Source organism: Pelobates fuscus, chromosome 3 (assembly GCF_036172605.1).
Source record: "Pelobates fuscus isolate aPelFus1 chromosome 3, aPelFus1.pri, whole genome shotgun sequence".
NCBI classification, from domain to species: domain Eukaryota; kingdom Metazoa; phylum Chordata; class Amphibia; order Anura; family Pelobatidae; genus Pelobates; species Pelobates fuscus.
The window spans coordinates 93,098,304-93,118,284 of record NC_086319.1 but is presented as its reverse complement, the minus strand read 5'-3'; the positions used below and the strand labels follow the sequence as shown (position 1 = coordinate 93,118,284).

General features: G+C 43.1%; 1 protein-coding gene across 1 annotated transcript in view; it reads right to left on the bottom strand.

Moving 5' to 3' along the window:
• Window positions 1–19,981, bottom strand: part of SH3PXD2B (SH3 and PX domains 2B) — a 145,542-nt gene that overhangs the window by 90,248 nt on the left and 35,313 nt on the right. The window contains exon 2 of the mRNA XM_063447362.1: window positions 14,338–14,418. Within this exon, the coding sequence (XP_063303432.1) occupies window positions 14,338–14,418 (81 nt within the window). The remainder of the gene's footprint in view (window positions 1–14,337; window positions 14,419–19,981) is intronic.

The window sequence follows — 19,981 nt, the reverse complement described above, 5'->3', positions numbered from 1 at the left end:
CAAGAAGGACACTCCTGTCCAGCCAGGGCCGGCGCCACCTGTAAGGCGACCTAGGCAGCCGCCTAGGGCGCAACTTACCAGGGGGCGCCGGATCCCTGTCCCCGCTGCGCCTCCTCATGCTGCGCCGCCTGAGCGCTTTAGCAAGCCCCAGGCGGCGCATCACTGCTGCATGGAGGGCGGCCGGGTTTGTGACCGGCAGGAGGGAAGCGCAGAGCTCTCCCTCCTGCCGGTCTCTCCATGTAGCGTGGCCGGGCGGCGCGGAACGCGAGACAGGAACCTTTGTTTCCTGTACCCGGCCGCCGGCGGAATGACAGGAAGTGCTCACTCAGTGAGCATTTCCTGTCATTCCGCCGGCGGCCGGTACAGGAAACAGAGGTTCCTGTCCCGCGTTCCGCGCCCGGCCACGCTACATGGGCAGGAGGGGAGGGTAAGGACCACTAAGGGGGGGGGGGGGTGGTTATAAGGACCACTAAGGGAGAGGGGGGGGAGTTATAAGGACCACTAAGGGAGAGGGGGGGGGTTAAGGACCACTAAGTGAGAGGGGGGGGGTTAAGGACCACTAAGGGAGGGGGGGTATAAGGACCACTAAGGGAGGGGGGGTATAAGGACCACTAAGGGAGGGGGGTATAAGGACCACTAAGGGAGAGGGGGGGTTATAAGGACCACTAAGGGAGAGGGGGGGTTATAAGGACCACTAAGGGAGAGGGGGGGTTATAAGGACCACTAAGGGAGGGGGGGGGGTATAAGGACCACTAAGGGAGGGGGGGTATAAGGACCACTAGGGGAGGGAGGGGGGATAAGGACCACTATGGGAGGTTGGGGGGGGGATAAGGACCACTAGGGGAGGGGGGATAAGGACCACTAGGGGAGGGGGGATAAGGACCACTAGGGGAGGGAGGATAAGGACCACTAGGGGAGGGAGGATAAGGACCACTAGGGGAGGGAGGATAAGGACCACTAGGGGAGGGGGATAAGGACCACTAGGGGAGGGAGGGGGGATAAGGACCACTATGGGAGGTTGGGGGGGATAAGGACCACTATGGGAGGTTGGGGGGGATAAGGACCACTAGGGGGGGGATAAGGACCACTAAGGGGGGGAAGGACCACCAAAGGGGGGTAAGGAGGGAGGACTACTAAGGAGAGGGGAGGAGGGTGATTACCACTAAGGGGGTGGGGGGAGTAGGGGAAGGTCTACTAAGGGGTTTGTGAGAGGGAGGACCACTAAGGGGGAGGGGGGAGGGAGAAGACCACCAAGGGGGACTGCAGAGGGACAGGGGGCCAAGGGAGAGCACTAAGTGACAGAAGGGGAGAACACGGAGGGACAGAAGGGAAGGGGAAATCAATAATTGAGGGGAGAGCACTATGAATTTTTTAAAAAAAAAGAAAGCTGTTCCCATCTCAGTCCCTATCCTACCCCACAAACCCTCTCTTTTACACTACACACATACACAATGCATCCCCCCCCACACACAGAAACATACAATGCATTCCTACTCACACACAGACACACCCGAAACACACAATTCATCCCTTACGTTCTCTTACATAATTAATGCACCCCTTACAGACACACACTGCATTCAATTACATATACAGAAACAAACCTTGCACCCCTTACACACACACACACACACACACCCAGAAACATACAATGCATTCCTTACACGCAAACACACACTACATCCCCTATAAACACACTACATCCCTTACACAAATTGCACACATAAAACATCCCCAACTCATGGATGGGCATGTAGGTGGATTTATGGGTGGGCATTGTAGGCGTATGCCCCCTGGGGGCCCAGACCTTGAGCTGTGTAAGGGGCCCTAAAAAATGGAGCTGCTTCCTGTTCGTTAATTGTTGTGAGCACTGTTAAAAACAGTTTCCAGAGAGCCTCTTCTACACCAGACCTGTGGAGCCAGACTGAGCCCATCATCAGCCTCTTGTCCTCATCTGGTGGTAAGTAGGCAATCCAATATATTATTAGTGGCACTAATCTCTAATTTACCTCACATTAAATGGATACTATAGTCACCAGAAGCACTACAGCATAATGTAGTGGTTCTGGTGTCTATAGCCTGTGCCTGTAGGCTTTTTAATGTAAACACACTGTCTTTTCAGATAAGACCCTTTGTGAAGACTGGCGTTGGCCCATATGGCAGAGCATATGGGCGGGGCATTGTGATGTCACATGGTGGGCTGGACATATGGGGGGGCGGCAAATTTTTTTTTGCCTAGGGCGGCAAAAATCCTTGCACCGGCCCGTGTCCAGCTTAGAGTCAAGGCAGCTCATAAGTGCTTTGGGATGGTTTAAATGATGTCCAAGTTAAAATATACTGCTGGAACCACATAAATCTGTTATATTCAGAATGGAGCGCAAACCAATGGAGTTTTGGTGGGGAATAAAAAGGGACTGAAAACCCCTTCCACCTGAAGTCAGTGTATAGTAAATACATTGTTTAATTAACACAGATTTGCACACCAGTCAAGCCATGCGCTTTTCCCACAGTGTTACTACTGCAAGGGATTCTGGGTGGGCATTTTCAAATGACTTCAACAAATAACCACCTTTATATTCAGAATGATAGATTTGGCTAGCAGGGGATATGTTTAGATGTCACCTTTTGTTATTATATTACAACAAATACATTTTGTTTATTGCATTTAATAAATTTTATACTTTTGGATAGATTTTACAATGTTTATATGGTTTATTATGGAGGAGTATATGAGGTAATATCTGAGTGGATTATAACGTTGACTAGTTAAAGAGACTGAACTTGGGGGCGGAGCCTGCTACCAGACCCATGCGGACACCATTTCACTTAGCTCTCAACCCTTAAAATATAATCCATAATAAATCAAAACTTTCCAGCACCCATCCAGCCCTGCCACATACCAAACGGGCACCAGCGCAGCACACCGCACCATCCGATGCCTTTCTTCCAGCTGCCACGGCAGCAGAAACAGAGACGCAAGATCGGGGCCTACCAAACGCCATCGATCCTCGGCCTTGACGAAATCCGGATACCCGACGGAGCTAGGGAACATTAACTACCCGCGGGAACAACCCATCGTCCTTGCTCACACACCAGCCATGGGACGCGGTTCCCAAAAAAGGCAAGGTAAGCCTGGGGACAGGGATATAGGGGCTATGTTACAAAGACCTGCTAACTCTAAGCCAACTGCCATGACAGCAAGGCCAGACCTTGCCCAGGCACCCACTGCAGCCCAGCAGAGCCCCGAAGTCCACGCTCACATGAACCAGATGGACGAAACCATCAAACAACTCCAGCAACAACACACCTACACGGCAATCAAAATGTCAACCATGGAAGACAGACAGCGCCGCTCCCATATTAAAATCTGGGGCATACCCATGACGATCTCAGTCGACGAGATGCTGCATTATGTCAGGCGCCTACTGACTACTGTGCTTCCACACACACTCGTGAAGAAAATCATAACGGATGGAGTGTACCGCTTAACCAGCTCCCCACACCTAAAAACCCCACCAGCCAGAGATGTCATTCTCAGATGTGTCAATGTTCAAGACAAGCTACACATCATGGCGGGGCTGAAAGGCAAGACACCACTGATATTTGAGAATTCCTCTTTAACATTCTTCCTAGACCTATCAAAAGCTACCCTCCTGTGGCGCAAATCCTATGGACCGCCCACCACACAACTACGATCAGCAAACATAGCCTACAGGTGGGGTGCTAACAGGACTCTGGAGATAATCCATAAAGGAACCACACATGTTCTAACTTCAGTGGAGGAAGTAACACCCCTCCTAGATGCCCTGGGACTATCCAGCTCACGAATGTGCCTGGTACATTCCTGAGAATACCATCCAGTTTGTACCGGGGCCCAGCGGATCACAACACCCTGTACCGTGAAGGGTGTGGACTGATACCTCCAGCCTTACCAACACAACAGTGGCATACCTTCCATGTTGAGACCTCAATGCTTATTTAGTTAATTTTTTTTATTTTATTTTTTTATTTTTTTATTCTTTACTAATGCTTAACGTTGTACCTATGCTTTACTACCACAGGTCCATGACTTACTAACCCTCCACCATAGCACACAGACTCACTCACCCAGTACAAGACAAAGACAAAGCCTAACGAATACGGTTTTAGCGCTACCCAGGCACACCATAGCCGCACCTAATCCTTTACGCACACACGGAGCGCTAGCACCATCAGACCCACAATCCGCAAGTGCTGACACAATACATAATGCCTCACCCTATACGCAAGGGTATACAAAACACACAGACACACCTCAACAGAGCATCTTGTAAAGCTTACTATGTTAATGTTATTCCTGAATATGTTACTGCCTGACCCAAAATTGGTGCAAAACTTAAACAACATTGTATCTATCCATTTTTGAAGCACTTACGTGCACACCTGTTTGTGAAACTTAAATACCATGCACCAAAAATGAAAAAAAAAAAGGAGAGACTGAACTTCCTTTGCTTTGTATACAGAATATCATTTGTAACCTACCACAATTTGATTCTCCACCTATGCAAGAACATGTAGACAAAAAAAGATTTATATTACAAAAGGTTTCAGTGGTTATACAAAGTAATACAAAATTAGGTTACAGTGCACACATAAAAATACCCGTAGAAATCTCACACTACTGAAAATCGCCTATAAAAACAAATATGGGGATTCAGTTCCACCATACGACCCCCACTTCTTCAGAGTATCCCAATATCGGTGGGTCCTACACCAATTCCAAATGTGGGAGACAAATTAAATAGTACTAAATAAGCTAAAGTGTATACAATTAATCTATTGTAATAGCACTGTGAGTATACATCATACTAAAGTGCAGTCCTTGGATGAATATACTCACAATGCAAATTATATGTGTGCTAAATGAAGGGTATAATAAAAGTGACATTACTATTCAAAAACTCCTCATTTATACACACCTGTGGTCAGTCACCTCCAAAGGGGCATCTGAAGCTAGGGGCTTGGGCAAGGTGCTTAACCCAAAAGGGAATCTGGTCTGGATTGCAAACTTACATAGCAGAGACAAAAAGGACATTCGAAATTAAATGTAGGACCCACTGATATTGGGGTACTGTGAAGTAGTGGTGGGCTTTACACAATATGGCCATATGGTGGAACAGAATCCCCATATATGTTTTCTTAGATAGCAAGATAAGATTTATAAGTGTTTTTTTATGTGTGCGCTGTAACCTAATGTTTATTATGTATGAATATCGGTCATTACGGCAGCACCATTCCTGCAGAATGCACATTCCGGGTGTGACCCCAATCCTTTTGGTCCTTGTTATACAAAGTAATGACAGACTTTCAAACACCAAGGCGTTAGCCTCACCGGTTCCCCCTCTCAAATGAATTCAACATGCAGAGCTCAAAGCAAAAATAATTATCTGTATACAGTGCTCAAGATGTATTCTTGGACAATATAGTGATTACAACATCTGGCTAGATATGTTCTTTTAGGAGACACTAACACAGAAAAGAACACAAGCTTCTCTTGTGAAGAAATTATATATTTTTATTATCTGGCTTACAATCTGGCAGAGCACAACAGCTTAGCCACCTGCAATTTATATAAGAGAATGTAAGGCAAGCTCCAGGCCAAAGCTTTTTATACACCTACTTTTTTCTCTCTCTCTCTTTTTTTTTTTTTAGACACCTTATATTACAATAAACAACATATAATTACACACAGACAAACAATACAGACTTATATTGTTTGAGTTTCTCTACCTCAAAGTGAAATGGTGTCAAGTTTTATTTTAATTTTGTAGTTAACTTATTACTACCATAAATCGAGAGTAGTATACTTGTAGTACATAGTAGTGACCCTCATAATTTGATGATTAATTAAGTAAGCCAATATTAATCCAATTTTACTCAAATACTGAGTGCAAATTACTCATATTAACTTATTTTATGTTGTGTCTTAATGAACATAACGAAAATAGACACAAAAATAAATAAATAGAACAGCAAACCCATTCTAATAAAAAGGTACCTATGGCACACACGATACCCTAACCTACTTATATATAATTATTTTTTCTACTGTCTAAAGCACTATGGTGATAATACAAATAAGAAAAATTGGAATAGTCTTGTGTGTGCACATCTCAAGAGCTGTACTGTTGTCTACAATAAGTACAACAAAAGTCCTGAATTTGGCAGAAAAGTTTGGGGTCTTTTCTCACTGACCCAGTTTAGTTCCTTCATGTCGCTCAATGGGGACACCAGTGAACTGTCCTTGGGCAGAACAGCGCGAGGACATTATTAGAGGTTTCAGCTGCACTCTCTGCAAGATCCTGACTGTTGGCAGCCAGCCAAATAGCCCCTTCAGAGAGCAAGACTGCCCACTATAGGCGTTGCTAGTTCCATTACTGTTGATGCCCCATGCAGGCCTTCCTGATCTTATACCTCTTGGGTTTCAATGCATCTCTATGAGGAGATCCTGATTGGCCAGCGTGGCATTTGGCTCTGCCCCCATCCCATCTCCCCACCCACAGGAAAACATTGAATAGTCTGAGATCGACAATTTGGATGATATCAGCCATGGAGGCAGATTGGGGTGGAGAAAGAGCTGGCGGACCCATGCAGGGCTGGAATAAAGGCAAATTTGTTAAAATTTTAAAGGGAGGCTGGCCACATAAATAGTTTTGTTTTAAACAATATTGGCATGCACAATAGGCATACACAAAGACATACAGAGACACACACACAAACACAAGATACCGGCGGTATCTTCAAACATAAAATCACGCTGCTATTAGGCATTATGTAAATGACTATTAAAATGGGGTCATACCGGTACTCCGTTAATAAGCTCCTAGATAGCCTTGTTCCTCCTTCCCTCCCTGCCTTGTCTCTGTGACGTGTGTAACACTTATAGTTGCATTGCAGAATTTTAAAATCCATTTCACGTCTAAAGTAATGTCTATAGTCTATGCACATTATTTTAAACATGAGGTAGATTTTGAGGTAGTCTATATAGGCATTCGTTAAGACATTCGCAGAGTGCTAATGGTCCATGGGTTAGGGGATATCTGGCCCGGCCTGGCCATCGGACAAATGCCTGGTGGGTCGTGATGTCCATGGGCCGAGGCTGGCAGGGGAGGTCACAAGATCTCCCCAGCCGGTCTATGCATGGCCGGCACTATTCAAGCGCCTGCCCCGCTGTTTTCCATGACAGGCCGGTGGGGAGATCAAAGATCTCCCTCACCGGCCCACTTGTACAGGCATACAGCTGGAGAGGGAGAGGAGGATCCGGCGGAGCTCTATCTTGCAGCTCCGCCGGGTTCCACCCACGAGATGCGGAGGCTAAAGGTAGGAAGGGAGGGGGGGGGGAGAAGGGGATATAATGTATTTTTTGTTATTGTTTTTAACCCCTGCCCCAACACACATTCCCTCCTAACATATACACACACACACCCACATCCAGCAACCATCACACACACACTACACCCCTCACACACTAAACTTCCAAACACACACATTATATATATATATATATATAATATATATATATATATATATATATATATATATATACATACATACATACATATACACACACATACACACACACACACTGCACCCCTAAACACATTACATTCCAGACACACATTAGATTCCTTACCCAACTCTGGATCATCTACACACACTAAATTCCTTGTAAGAGAACACATACTACATTCCCTAAACACACATTCTCTACAACCCCTACACACACTACATCACCTATACATACACACACACACACACACACACACACACACTATAGCCCATATGCACACACTTGCTACATTCCCTATACACACTCTCTACAGCCCCTAGCCACATATGCATTACATAACACTACAAACACAACACGACTAAAACCGACCTGATTACACTATACCACACCACAATCAACTCACTCTACACAGAACAAATACAAATACAGGGCCTTTTTCTCATGCTAGAGCTCTTCAACAGAGAAGAGCATTGAACCAACATGCTCACTTTGAGAGGGGGTGTGTTTGTCATTGGTGAGGACAAAACACACCCTCTCTGCCCCCGCCCCCTTCTTAATGGGCCGCTGTGATAAGAAAAATGCCCGGGACAAATTTATTTTCCCAGTCCGGCCCTGGGGGACATCATACTTGCCACGGGTGCTGGCAACACACGCTTTGCCACTGCACAGAGGAAATGCCTTCCAAGAGAAGCTGGGACAGCAATGAGTGATGTTGCACACTGTTTAAGAGCTACTGCAGTTCTACAATTAATCATAGGTGGGGGAATACATCATAAAAAACAAAACTAAAGAAAAACACATTCCTCATTCCTTAGTGAGCCCTATCAACCACTGTATGCGTGGGTGTCTGAGAGATCAGGTAACCGATCACATGAATTTTATAAAAGTATCACAGTACACATTTTTCTGATTTGCGTAGTGTTTTTTACTTTTGTGTTAAGATAAGCTAAAAAAATGGTTTATAAAAATGTATAAGCCCTTTAAAATGATCATAAAGCCTTCTCATTAAAAAAACATCATACAAAATGATTTACATTCATATGTATGGCATCTTGGAGTTTTAGGAAAAAAGTAAACATTCTCTCCAAATACCTGTAATATAGATCATCGTTTTGGCAAATCCTGGAAAAACGTTAATATGTTTAGACTTAATAGCTTGAGAAAAATAGCGTTCACTCCAAATACCTGTAATATAAATCATCTTACTTCCAATACTTGGGGAATAACCACAACCTAAATCTGAACTCAGGGAAAAAAAGACCAAAAAAAAAGCAGTGCAACAGTGTAAAAAAAAAAAAAGCAAGTACTTTACTTACTATTGCAACATTAACATTAACGTTAACATAGTTTTAGGCAGCATTTCTATACAGGTTGATACAATAATTATAATCTGGGTTTATTGGTAAAATAGTATTGTGCTATGTCGCATATGCACTGGGTTAGGCTCTTTCAAAAAGGAGATTCCAGAAAAAGAATTATCAATGTTTTTAACATGGTCAAGGAGATTTAATAAAAGTTATGCAATCTTCCAAGCCACTTGGATCAAGCAGAACTGTCCTGGTTGGAACATGCCCCAATACCCTGGGAAAAAAAAAAAAAAAATAGAGACGAATGTTAAGTTGCACTTTGGCTTAGGAATACCCCCCCCCCCCTCCCCCGCCCCCGGGGGTATGGTGTCATGGGCAGCTGGGGACCCTCAGAAAAAGTTTAAAATAATTTCAAAATGGTTTAATACTGAACAGTGGTACTGTGCCAGGGAACTCTTGGCACTACAACCACTTCAATAAAATGCAGTGGTTTTAGTGTCCTTTTAAAAGCTGGTCCCTTAGGAGAGTCTCACACAAGTTTTAGTTCACTTGTGCTATTGCAAAAGAAACATTCCGTGAGCTTATCGGACTCCTCCAAACAACAGGGGCTACACCAGACCAAAAAATTATGTATTAAACGGTTATCAGAAAAAGCCACCTATTTTCATTTTGTTGTTTTGGGTTTATCTAATAAAACCGCTCACATAAAACTGAAGACTCTAGTCCAAGGTGATTTCCTCACTCTGTACAGAATTGGACTTTCTCCAGTATACAGACATTATCAGGTTTGATATTTTCCTGGTTACCACCTTCACATCCGCAAACACAATTGCAATAGGAAACGTGCAACCATTAATATTTTATATGAGGGAACACAGATAACTTGCACAATTAAAGTAAACTGACCTTTTTTATTATTGAAAATAAAACTATTATATGTAATACATCCTCTATTTGTATTGTTTGTAAGTGAGTTCTCATTTTCCAAGCATATCTTGGCTTACTTTTTCTCTTTGGGCGGCAGTAAGCTTTAAATATCTTTGGTCCGAAGCTACGCTTATTTAATAAAGCCACGCACAATGTGAACAAATAAATCTGGATTAAAGGAGGTTTCTAAGACGGACACCTAGTGCTTTCACAGAGCATCTGGTTCACGAATGCCCTAGAGCGCTCAATTAAAAAAAAAAAAAAAAAAAAAAAAAAGGATATAATCTAGTTAATAAAAATGTGTAGGATCAGCTTTTTTATTATTATTATTTATTTATGGAGTGAATATTTCTCTATGTTTAATAAAACGCTGAGTGATAATTTGACCAAAAAGACAGAATTCGTAAAAAAAAATAAAAAATAAAAAAAATAAAAAAGCAAAAACCCATCCACAAATCCCAGATGGTATTGAAAGTGCACCAATGGCAAGCAGATTAATTCTTCCGATTTGTAACGTGGCTGTACCCAATAGTCAATGCAGATTATTAGTAGAGGATCTTTGTAGGGACAATGTCAAAGGCTGGCTTCACCCCAACTCTGACTTGTTCAGAATCGTGAAGAGCTGCATACCTTAAACAAAACAAAATTTGCTGGCAAAGCATCAGGGAAGATGTAGCCAACAACATCTGGAGTGCAAAATGTTGCCTACCCCTGATCTAGACAAACCGATCTGATGGCGCATGGGACAATTGTAATTGTTAGTTACAAGAAAACAAGGTTGGTAGAAGAATCTAATCGAGTTCATTACACAGGTAGATTGCGATATAACACTTTAATGGTATGACTGACTGACTAACTAAAAGGAACTCTGTCACTTTTCTGGAGTTTACACCATTAAATAAACCATTGGAAATCCCCTGTTAATTGTCTTAGCCTTGTTTCATGAGATGCAAGTTTAATATTAAATTTAGATCACAAATTTAGCAAAATACAACACAATCTAGGCAGACAAGTCAAAGCCAAAACCGCATCTTACAAATACATATTTGTTAAAAGAATATTATAACTTAAGGGAAGTGACAGTTCTCCTTTATACAGGTTGTGTTGGTTTTTGTTTTCCCTTTTCTTGTTCTATATTATATTACTGAACGGAGGCAAATTTACTTCTAAAATGTTTAGAATGCCTCGTTATCTAAAGTATTTGGACTTTGGTCATTTTGTCAATATTCCGCCTTACTGAAAGTGCACATACCAACATTATTCATTGCCAGGTATTTAGAAGCTGGTTTCGAGATAAATGTTTCGTATTCTTACTTATGCACACACGAACCAAATGTAATCATAGAAACATAGTACACACAGGTACATGTAAATGGAATAAAATAATATATATTTTTAAATCTAGTTTTTAAAATCTACAACAGGAACAAAACAGTTATAAAGAATTCTCCGGATAGGAGTAGGATGATAATCATAGAGAAAGGCAATGAGATCATTTCTCGTGAAGATTGCAAAATATAGTCTCCAATTATAGAAAACAGAACGATATGCTACAAACAAGCCTTGAATCATCCCCAATCTACTGGATGCTATGGTTACATGAGAATAAAAAGGAAGAATCCTATTATAGCAGGAAACCTGGACGCCGTTTCTACAATAGACTATTGTTGAGGACGTTTTCCATGGCAGTCAAGAAAGTCAACGTGGTGAAAAAATTCTGGTAATGGAGAAAGGAAAGGCTTCATAGAATGTACGCTAATTTCACATGATGTATCATACAACCATAGGCGTGCGCACGGGGTGTGCCGGTGTGCCGGCGAGGGAGCTGTGAGCTCTCTGCTCCCTCTCGCCGCGCGCTGCTTGCTGATGCTGGGAGCCGGAATATGACGTCATATTCCGGCTCCCAGCTACAGCAGACAGCCAGCGCGGCGAGAGGGAGCAGAGAGCTCACAGCTCCCTCGCCGCGGCTGATATTGAGAGAGCCGCCCGACCCACTGGACCCCAGGGACAAGTCCACGCCAGCACTCCAGGTAGGGAGGCTGGGTGGACATTTTTTTAATTAAAAAAATAATAATTTGTGTGTGTGTGAATGTCTGTTTGTGTGTGTGTGTGTGTGTGTGTGTCTTTGACTGTGTATGTGTGTGTGTCTGTGTGTGTGTATGTGAATGTGTGTGTGTGTGTGAATGTGTGTGTGTATGTGAATGTGTGTGTGTGTGTGTGAATATGTGAGTGTATGTGTGTATGTGTATCTGTGAATGTGTGTCTGTGAATGTGTATGTGTGTCTGTGAATGTGTATGTGTGTCAGTGTATGTGAATATGTGTGTCTGTGAATGCGTGTGTCTATGAATGTATGAGTGTATGTGTGTGTGTTTGAGTATGCGTGTCAATGTGTGTGTATATATATATATATATATATATATATATATATATATACACACACATATACACACACACACACACACACATATACATACACACACTGGAGTGTATATTATTTTTTTGGGGGGGTGGGAATCTTGGTTCCCACACTTTATTCCCCAGGACTTTATTCTCCCCTGTCGGCTCACGCAGAACCGGCGCTGAGTGTCGGCTCTGCTCTAAGCCTCCATGGGCCGGCGGGGAGATCAAAGATCTACCTCACCGGCCCACAGCAGCATGAAGGGAGGCAGGAGAGGACCCGGGGAGCTCTAGACAGCAGCTCCGCCAGGTTCCTCTGGCGAGATCTGAGCATTGCCGCGGCAACGCTCAGATCTCACGAGAGTTAACTCTAGCCCCGCAGGCTAGAGTTCACTCTCCACTGGACCACCAGAGATGGCACATGGCAGCAAGGATCCCCCCTCCCTACATAAGGTAAGAAGGGAGGGGGGATATTTACTAATCTGCCCCCACCTCCACAATCTGTCCAATCATACAGCACACACACACACATACAGCACCCACACACAAAAAGCACCTACAGACATACAGCACTCTCACACAAACAGCACACACACAGCACCCTCACACACACACACACAACACCCAAACAGCACCCACACACATACAGTACACATACAGCACCCTCACACACACAGTACACTAACCGCACCCTCACAAACACACACAGCACCTTTACAAACACACAACACCCTCACACACAGCACACTAACAACACCCTCGCAAACACACACACACAAACAGCACCCTCAGAAATACATGACACCCACACACATCACACAAACAGCACCCTCACACACACAGCACCCTCACACATCACACTAACAGGACCCTAACACACACACACAAACACCCTCACACACACACACACACACACAAACACCCTCACCCACATAGCACACTACCAGCACCCTCACACATACACACACACACACACACAGCAGCACCCTTACACACACCACCCTCACACAGCACACTAACAGCACACACACACACACACACACAGCAGTGTATGTATATATGTGTGTGTGTATATATATATATATATATATATATATACATATATACATGCGGCGTGTGTTTGTGCTTTAGGGTGCACACCCTAATGCAATAGGCTGCGCACGCCTATGCATACAACGCAAGGCCGAGTACGCTCAGTCGTTCTTACTGTCTTACGTTGGACAGGCTAATGTGGACGTTCATTTAAACTATAGGTGAACTGCAGGGGCTGGGCCTTAGGCTTGACAAAGCACCAGGTTTTTGTGAAACCACTCAAAGATCAAGACAGTATCACAATAAGTGGAGAAACAACACCACCATACTTTGCAGGATAACCATTTAAATCAGCTGCACTAGTTATGGTGCTTAGAGCATGCCGTTAAGCGAGTTTCTTCATATAAAATCCATTATTGGTGATGTGGGTATTGTAGTACTTTAGAAGACTTTAGACTGTAGAGTATAGACTCTAGTAGGACTGAAAACACATTTCTTCTACCAGGGCTGTTGTGTAAGAATAGAAAGGTGACCAGACTGAAGAACCCTTTATCTGTTAGTTACAAGACGACTATAAAATCTAAAGAGAGAAAGGACTCCAATTACAAAACTTGCAACGGTGTCGATTTAGTGCACCATATTTGGAATTATAATTAATTATACAGCCCAGTGTGAAGGTGTTAGTACAAATATAATCAAAAACTGCACTATATAAAATAAGAAAATGGGGCTGTGAGTGCAGTGTTTTAATAAAGTTGATGCAGATTTGATGTTACAAATTGCTGCAGGAACAAGGATACATACATACATTTAGAATAAGGTTAATACATACATCTATTATATGAGTTTTAAGATGTGCTTAGGTTAATAGGTAGGAAGTGATCACAAAGTTTACCCTTTGGCTGAATTCAGTCTTTTTACAATATGCAATTGCAGTAGGTTCTACTGTATTCCATGTACCCCTACTAAAGAGTTGCCTTGAGAAAAGTGATCATAAAGGCTTTAAAGCCTTTAGCTGCAATTTTAAACATACCACCTTATCGTGACTGTGATTGCAATATATCAAGAGAAACAAACAAAAACAGAAGAGAGACAGGGGCATTTACCACCATATTCCTCCTTACCTGCAGGTCAAAGAACTTGCTGTATCTTCTGTAGATGACCTCCGTGTTACCATTGGACCAGGTGACCTTAATAATGTAGACCTGCACAGAAAAGCACACAAAGACATTAGTTTTATCCATATACTATATATATATATATGTATATATACAAAAACCAAAAAGGTTATGTATTATGTCCCCCTCCACCCCCAGGGCCCTCTCCCTTGGCACTGAAGGGGTTAAAACTTTAACCCAGCACCGGGCTCCCTCGGCGCTGGTGACCTCTCCTCCCACTCCGACTCCGCATGCGCATTCCAACAGTCCATAGGAAAGCATTTCTCAATGCTTTCCTATGGACATTCTGCATGCTGAATGCAATTGTCGCATCCAGCGTCGCAGAAGCGCCTCTAGTGGCTGTCAGGAAGACAGCCACTAGAGGCTGGATTAACCCTGCAATGTAAACATAGCAGTTTCTCTGAAACTGCTATGTTTACATCTGAAGGGTTAAAACCTGGGAGACCTGGCACCCAGACCACTTCACTGAGCTGAAGTGGTCTGGGTGACTACCGTGTCCCTTTAATGCAAATCATCAGCATGAGGACAGACAGATATATATATATATATATATATATATATATATCTGTCTGTCCTCATGCTGATGATTTGCATATATATATATATATACACACACACACACACATATATACATACAACAGTACTGCCAAGCCTCAATAGCAAGCCAGTAACCAACCTCATGCTGATGATTTGCATTAACAAAACCGCTGTCCATGAGTGGTTTACTGGCTTTGCATCTTTTCCCAAGTTGTGTTTCAAAGCTGTTGTATACAGCAAACACAGACTCAAAGGAATCCATGTGTCATGATCTGCTCTGCTCTGTTCTGATGTCTGGACTTGGCTTCTGGTATCCAGTACTCTTTTTGCTATTCTTGCTTAGTTTTCCTTGGTTTTTTAGTCTATGTCTGGTTTTCTTTATGCTGGGATTTCTGGGTTCATTCCTATAGTCCGTCCCTGGATTTCCCAGTCTCCAGGTTTCCTTTAAATGTTTGTTTTATGTTACCACACCCGTTTGTTTTCCATCATTTCACTCTGTTTCAGTGTTCCTGTAGGCAGCTCCTCAAGGCTTCTGCCCTTTCTTGCAGGTAAGTGCTATATATGTATTTTGGTTGTTTTAGCATACATTAGGCAGTGTAGGACCTGCCAGATATGGGGTACATTGGCGTTGTTGGCAGGCTTATAAAATGTATGATCATATAGTGTGACTAAATCCCCATGATTTACATATGTAGTACTTCGTTAATTCTCCTCTTGTTTTGCCTATGTTATCTTGTCTTGTTTTAGTTTGTATCCCCAGTCCATGTATAGTCCTGTCTAGTCATGCCCATGTTATGTTTGTTTTCCTCATGTCTTGTGTATATGTTCTGGGTTTAGCTTACTATCCTTCTCTGGTTCTGGGTTCTATTAGTTCTGTCTTGTTTTCATGTTTGGTGCCTATCTCTAGTCTTGCCTTGTTTCTAGTACTGGATACATTCTTGCTGCAGAGCCTCCCTATTAAGCTCCTGGGAGGTCTGCTTAATTTCCAAGCTCCTAGTTCCTGTTATCCGCATAAGCTGATTCAGGGTCTTGGTATGTGGCTGCACAAACGCTGGTGCTCAACACCAGGGGGCGTGCGGTTACCCTGCACCAGACCCTGCTAATCCACCTCCACACTGAAGACTCCCACTTAACATCAGGCATATTGGGTCCCGGTCCACGCGCCGCCGCCTGGACACTGTGTCTGGGTCCCGGGCACCGGACTGCCACCCTGACACCATGTTTAAAATGGAATGAGGCAAAAATTTGATACTTTGTTGAACTAATTTGCATATGCCCACCCAGAATCCTTTGCGGTAGTAACATCATTGCAAATTTGTGATTTCTGCGGGAAAAGCAAGTCTTATGGCTTGACTGGTGTGCAGATTTTTGTTTAATATTGTAATACATACATACACACACACACACACACACACATACACACACAGGGACGGCCCATCCATAGTCTGCGAGCTCCAGACGGCATTCTGACAGCAGCAGCATTTTGCCGCCCATGTCAGTGGCCATAGGGCAGACTGTGTTAGGTCCTCGGTCCCTCACAGAGGATCCGACACCGGCTGGTTGCCCAGTATGCCGCTGGGTGTGAGGCCCCTCCAATCTGTCCTGAGAGGCAGAGAGCCAGTACAGTCTCAGCTGCAAACTGTGCTGTATCTCGCGATCTCGGGCCAATCAAAGTGTTGCTGCGGGTTACTATGGCAAGGCTCTGACTTCTGGACATCACATCACATCCGGCGAAGCTGCAGACTGTGCTGGATCTCTGCCTCTCAGGGCAAACTGGAGAGACAGCCCACCGGACCACCAGGGATCAAAGACACTGCACCACCAGGGATCAAAGAAACTGGACCACCAGGGAAAAGGTATATTTAAAATTACAATCCCCTCCCTCACTGTCACCCCCTCCCTCCTTCAGTTATTTTGCCACCTTTCACCCTCTCCCTCACTGTGTCAACCCCTCCCTCCATCACCCTTCCACCTGTCACCCCCTCCCTCACTCTGCAATCCCTTCCCTCCCTCACTCTGCCACCTGTGTCACCCCCTCCCTCCCTCAGTCACTGTCAAAAAAACAAGCAGTCTGCTGACCTCATCAGGAGTGGTAGCCTGATCCAATCACAGTGCTTCTCCATAGGATTGGCTGAGACTGAAAAGGAGGCAGAGCAGGGGCAGAGCCAGCACAATTCAAACACATCCCTGGCCAATCAACATCTCCTCATCAAGATGAATTGAATCAATTAATCTCTATGAGGACAGTTCAGTGTCTGCATGCAGAGGGTGGGGACACTGAATGTTTGGATACATTTTAGGCAGCCATAACCCAGGAATGATCTCTAACAGCCATCTGAGGAGTGGTCAGTGAAGTTAACACTAGGCTGTAATGTAAACCCTGCATTTTCTCTGAAAAGACAGTGTTTACAGCAAACAGCCTGAAGGTAATGATTCTACTCACCAAAACAAATTCAATAAGCTGTAGTTGTTTTGGTGACTATAGTGTCCCTTTTAGATGACTCTTTACAGGAAGTGTTTAGGATGGCTCTGAAAGTCACATGCAGGGAGGTGTGACTAGGGTTCATAAACAAAGTGATTTAACTCCTAAATGGCAGAGAATTGAGCAGTGAGACTGCAGGGACATGATCTATAAACCAAAACTGCTTGATTAAGCTAAAGTTGTTTTGGTGACGATAGTGTCCCTTTAATTTACATCAATTTAGTACAAGAATAATATCAGTTAATTGTTGTAGCCCAATGAATAAACAAAATATGGCTAATTACTGCATCACTACATAAGACATGCTAAGTGAGGGAAATTAGAAGACGCGGATACAAGACTGGATCCAAAAATATTAAATACATTCAAAGAATATTGGGAAATGGACAAACACAATGAACCTCAATTAAAGGGAACCTATAGTACCTAAAATAACAATCATTATTTAGACTACAGCTTCCTTTCTATCCATCCCCCTTTGGCATCAGAAAATATAAGTTAATGATTAAACCACCTTTCCAGTACTGCAGCCTACAGCTCCGCCTACACTGATGTCAGCATCTAAGCTCACATCATCCGCGATCTCCTCCAATCCATTGATGTTCATAGAGAAGCAATCAGTTGGAACCAGGGATTTGTGGCCAAATGGCGCGCACCTCTAATCAAATGTTTCTACAGGAAGACAAAACACTAGAGGTGTATTTAGCCCTGCAATGCAAACATTGCTATTTCTACAAAACTGCAGTGTTTTACATTGCAGGGTTAAAATGATAAGACCACTGCACCTAGACCACTTCATAGTGGTCCTTTAAAAACCAATGGCTGGGTGAAACTTTAATTATCTATGTTTCAATGTCAAGGTTTGACATGTCTGTAGTGAAGGTGGCACCCAACTCTTAGTTCTGAATACAGATTGTTTCTGTTTAGAGAGCTGAACGGCCGTGCTATATTTTTCCATAGATAAATCTAATAGACCTTTAGATTAATAGACATGTACGATGAATGACTCACTGTAAAATGATAACCTAACCAGTTTGCTCTGTATTCTAAGGTTTATAAGATTACAACACTGTGGCTGACCAGCCACTTCTTTAAAAATAGATACACATTTGACGAAGAAGAAAAAAAAATGATTGGCTGGCAGGGAGGGTAAGCCTGAAGGGGAGTCATCTTATATTAAAGGCACCCTAATCACCAAAACCTCTACATCTTAATGCAGTGATTTAGTGCATACACCATGTCGCACAGCTATTAGAGGTACTTGCTCAATAGACTTCTCTATGGAAAGAATTTAACTGGTCAAAGATTACCATCAACACTGATGCTTTCACAGAGAGCGGAGCAGTTGTTGTGTTAAGACTAGGACTCTGCTCGAAAAATTAAAGTGGAGTTTATCCTCTTTTATACATCCTTAAAAGGGGGGCATCCGATAGTTAAAGAAAACATAACATAAATATATTATTTCATAACGTTAACGGATTCCTATAAGGATTTAAATATTGATGCAGAAATAAACAAAAACCACACACAGTCACACAAATACCAAATAAATAGAGTAAGACAGGGAATTGTTAACAGAATACTTTAGTTCCCTTTCTACTTGGTAAATAAAAACTTTGGACAACTACAAACAGAATTTCTTGGCTGAGAATGTGTTATCTGTCAATTACATTTGACCAAATGCAGACAGAATTAATAGAGTAAGAACTTCTGCTAGATATATCAATGACGAAGCAGAGGATTAAAAAAAGAAAAAAGAAGAAAAAAAAAAGAGATAAAAAGTTTATGCTTAACAGCAGGACAGCACAAGGAGACTCAAACCGTACCTACTATCGAACTCTGTAGGGGTTATGGTGCTTCGAGTACCCATTTAACCTCTGATGTAGAGTACAAAATGGTGTAGATGCATCAATGAAAGGGCAAGGGTATAAGATAGTGGGCAACAGTTTAAAGCAGGGCTCCCCAAAACGTAGCCCTTAACCTAAAGGCCTGCAAGGCATCATGGGAGTTTTACCTTTATACTAGTTATTCTAATTATTGATGCTCTTTATTTTAAACATGTGCTCTAAGCAACACAACCACTTTAGCTTGGTGTGGTGGCTATGTTGCCTAGAGTCTCTGGGCACTTTCCCCCAGTTTTATGTCAAACTGTTTAGAACCGTTTTGACAAAGCCGGCTGTCATGAACACCACCACTCCCAGTTAGGCACATGATTTGGTTCAGTGGGTGAACGGGTTTAAAATCACTACTTGTCTGCAGTAGAACACCACCCACACCTATTCTAGTATAAACCGTACCACCACCAAGACAATTAGATAATGAATCATTCCCACTGGGCATGAAACCGGCCTCTCCATGGCACCTGGAGACTGTTCCGTCACCTTCGCTGCATTAATAATGCTGAGTGAATTGTTTTGTATAATCAGCAACTAATCAGAGTCTATTTTATACAACATGTTGCTCTCCGTCAAACATCTCCATCCAGATTGAATGAAACAGACAATGACAATGCAGGACTGTAAACTCTGCATTATCAACATGGCCAAGGAAGGGGCAGAGTCAGAGAGCTGC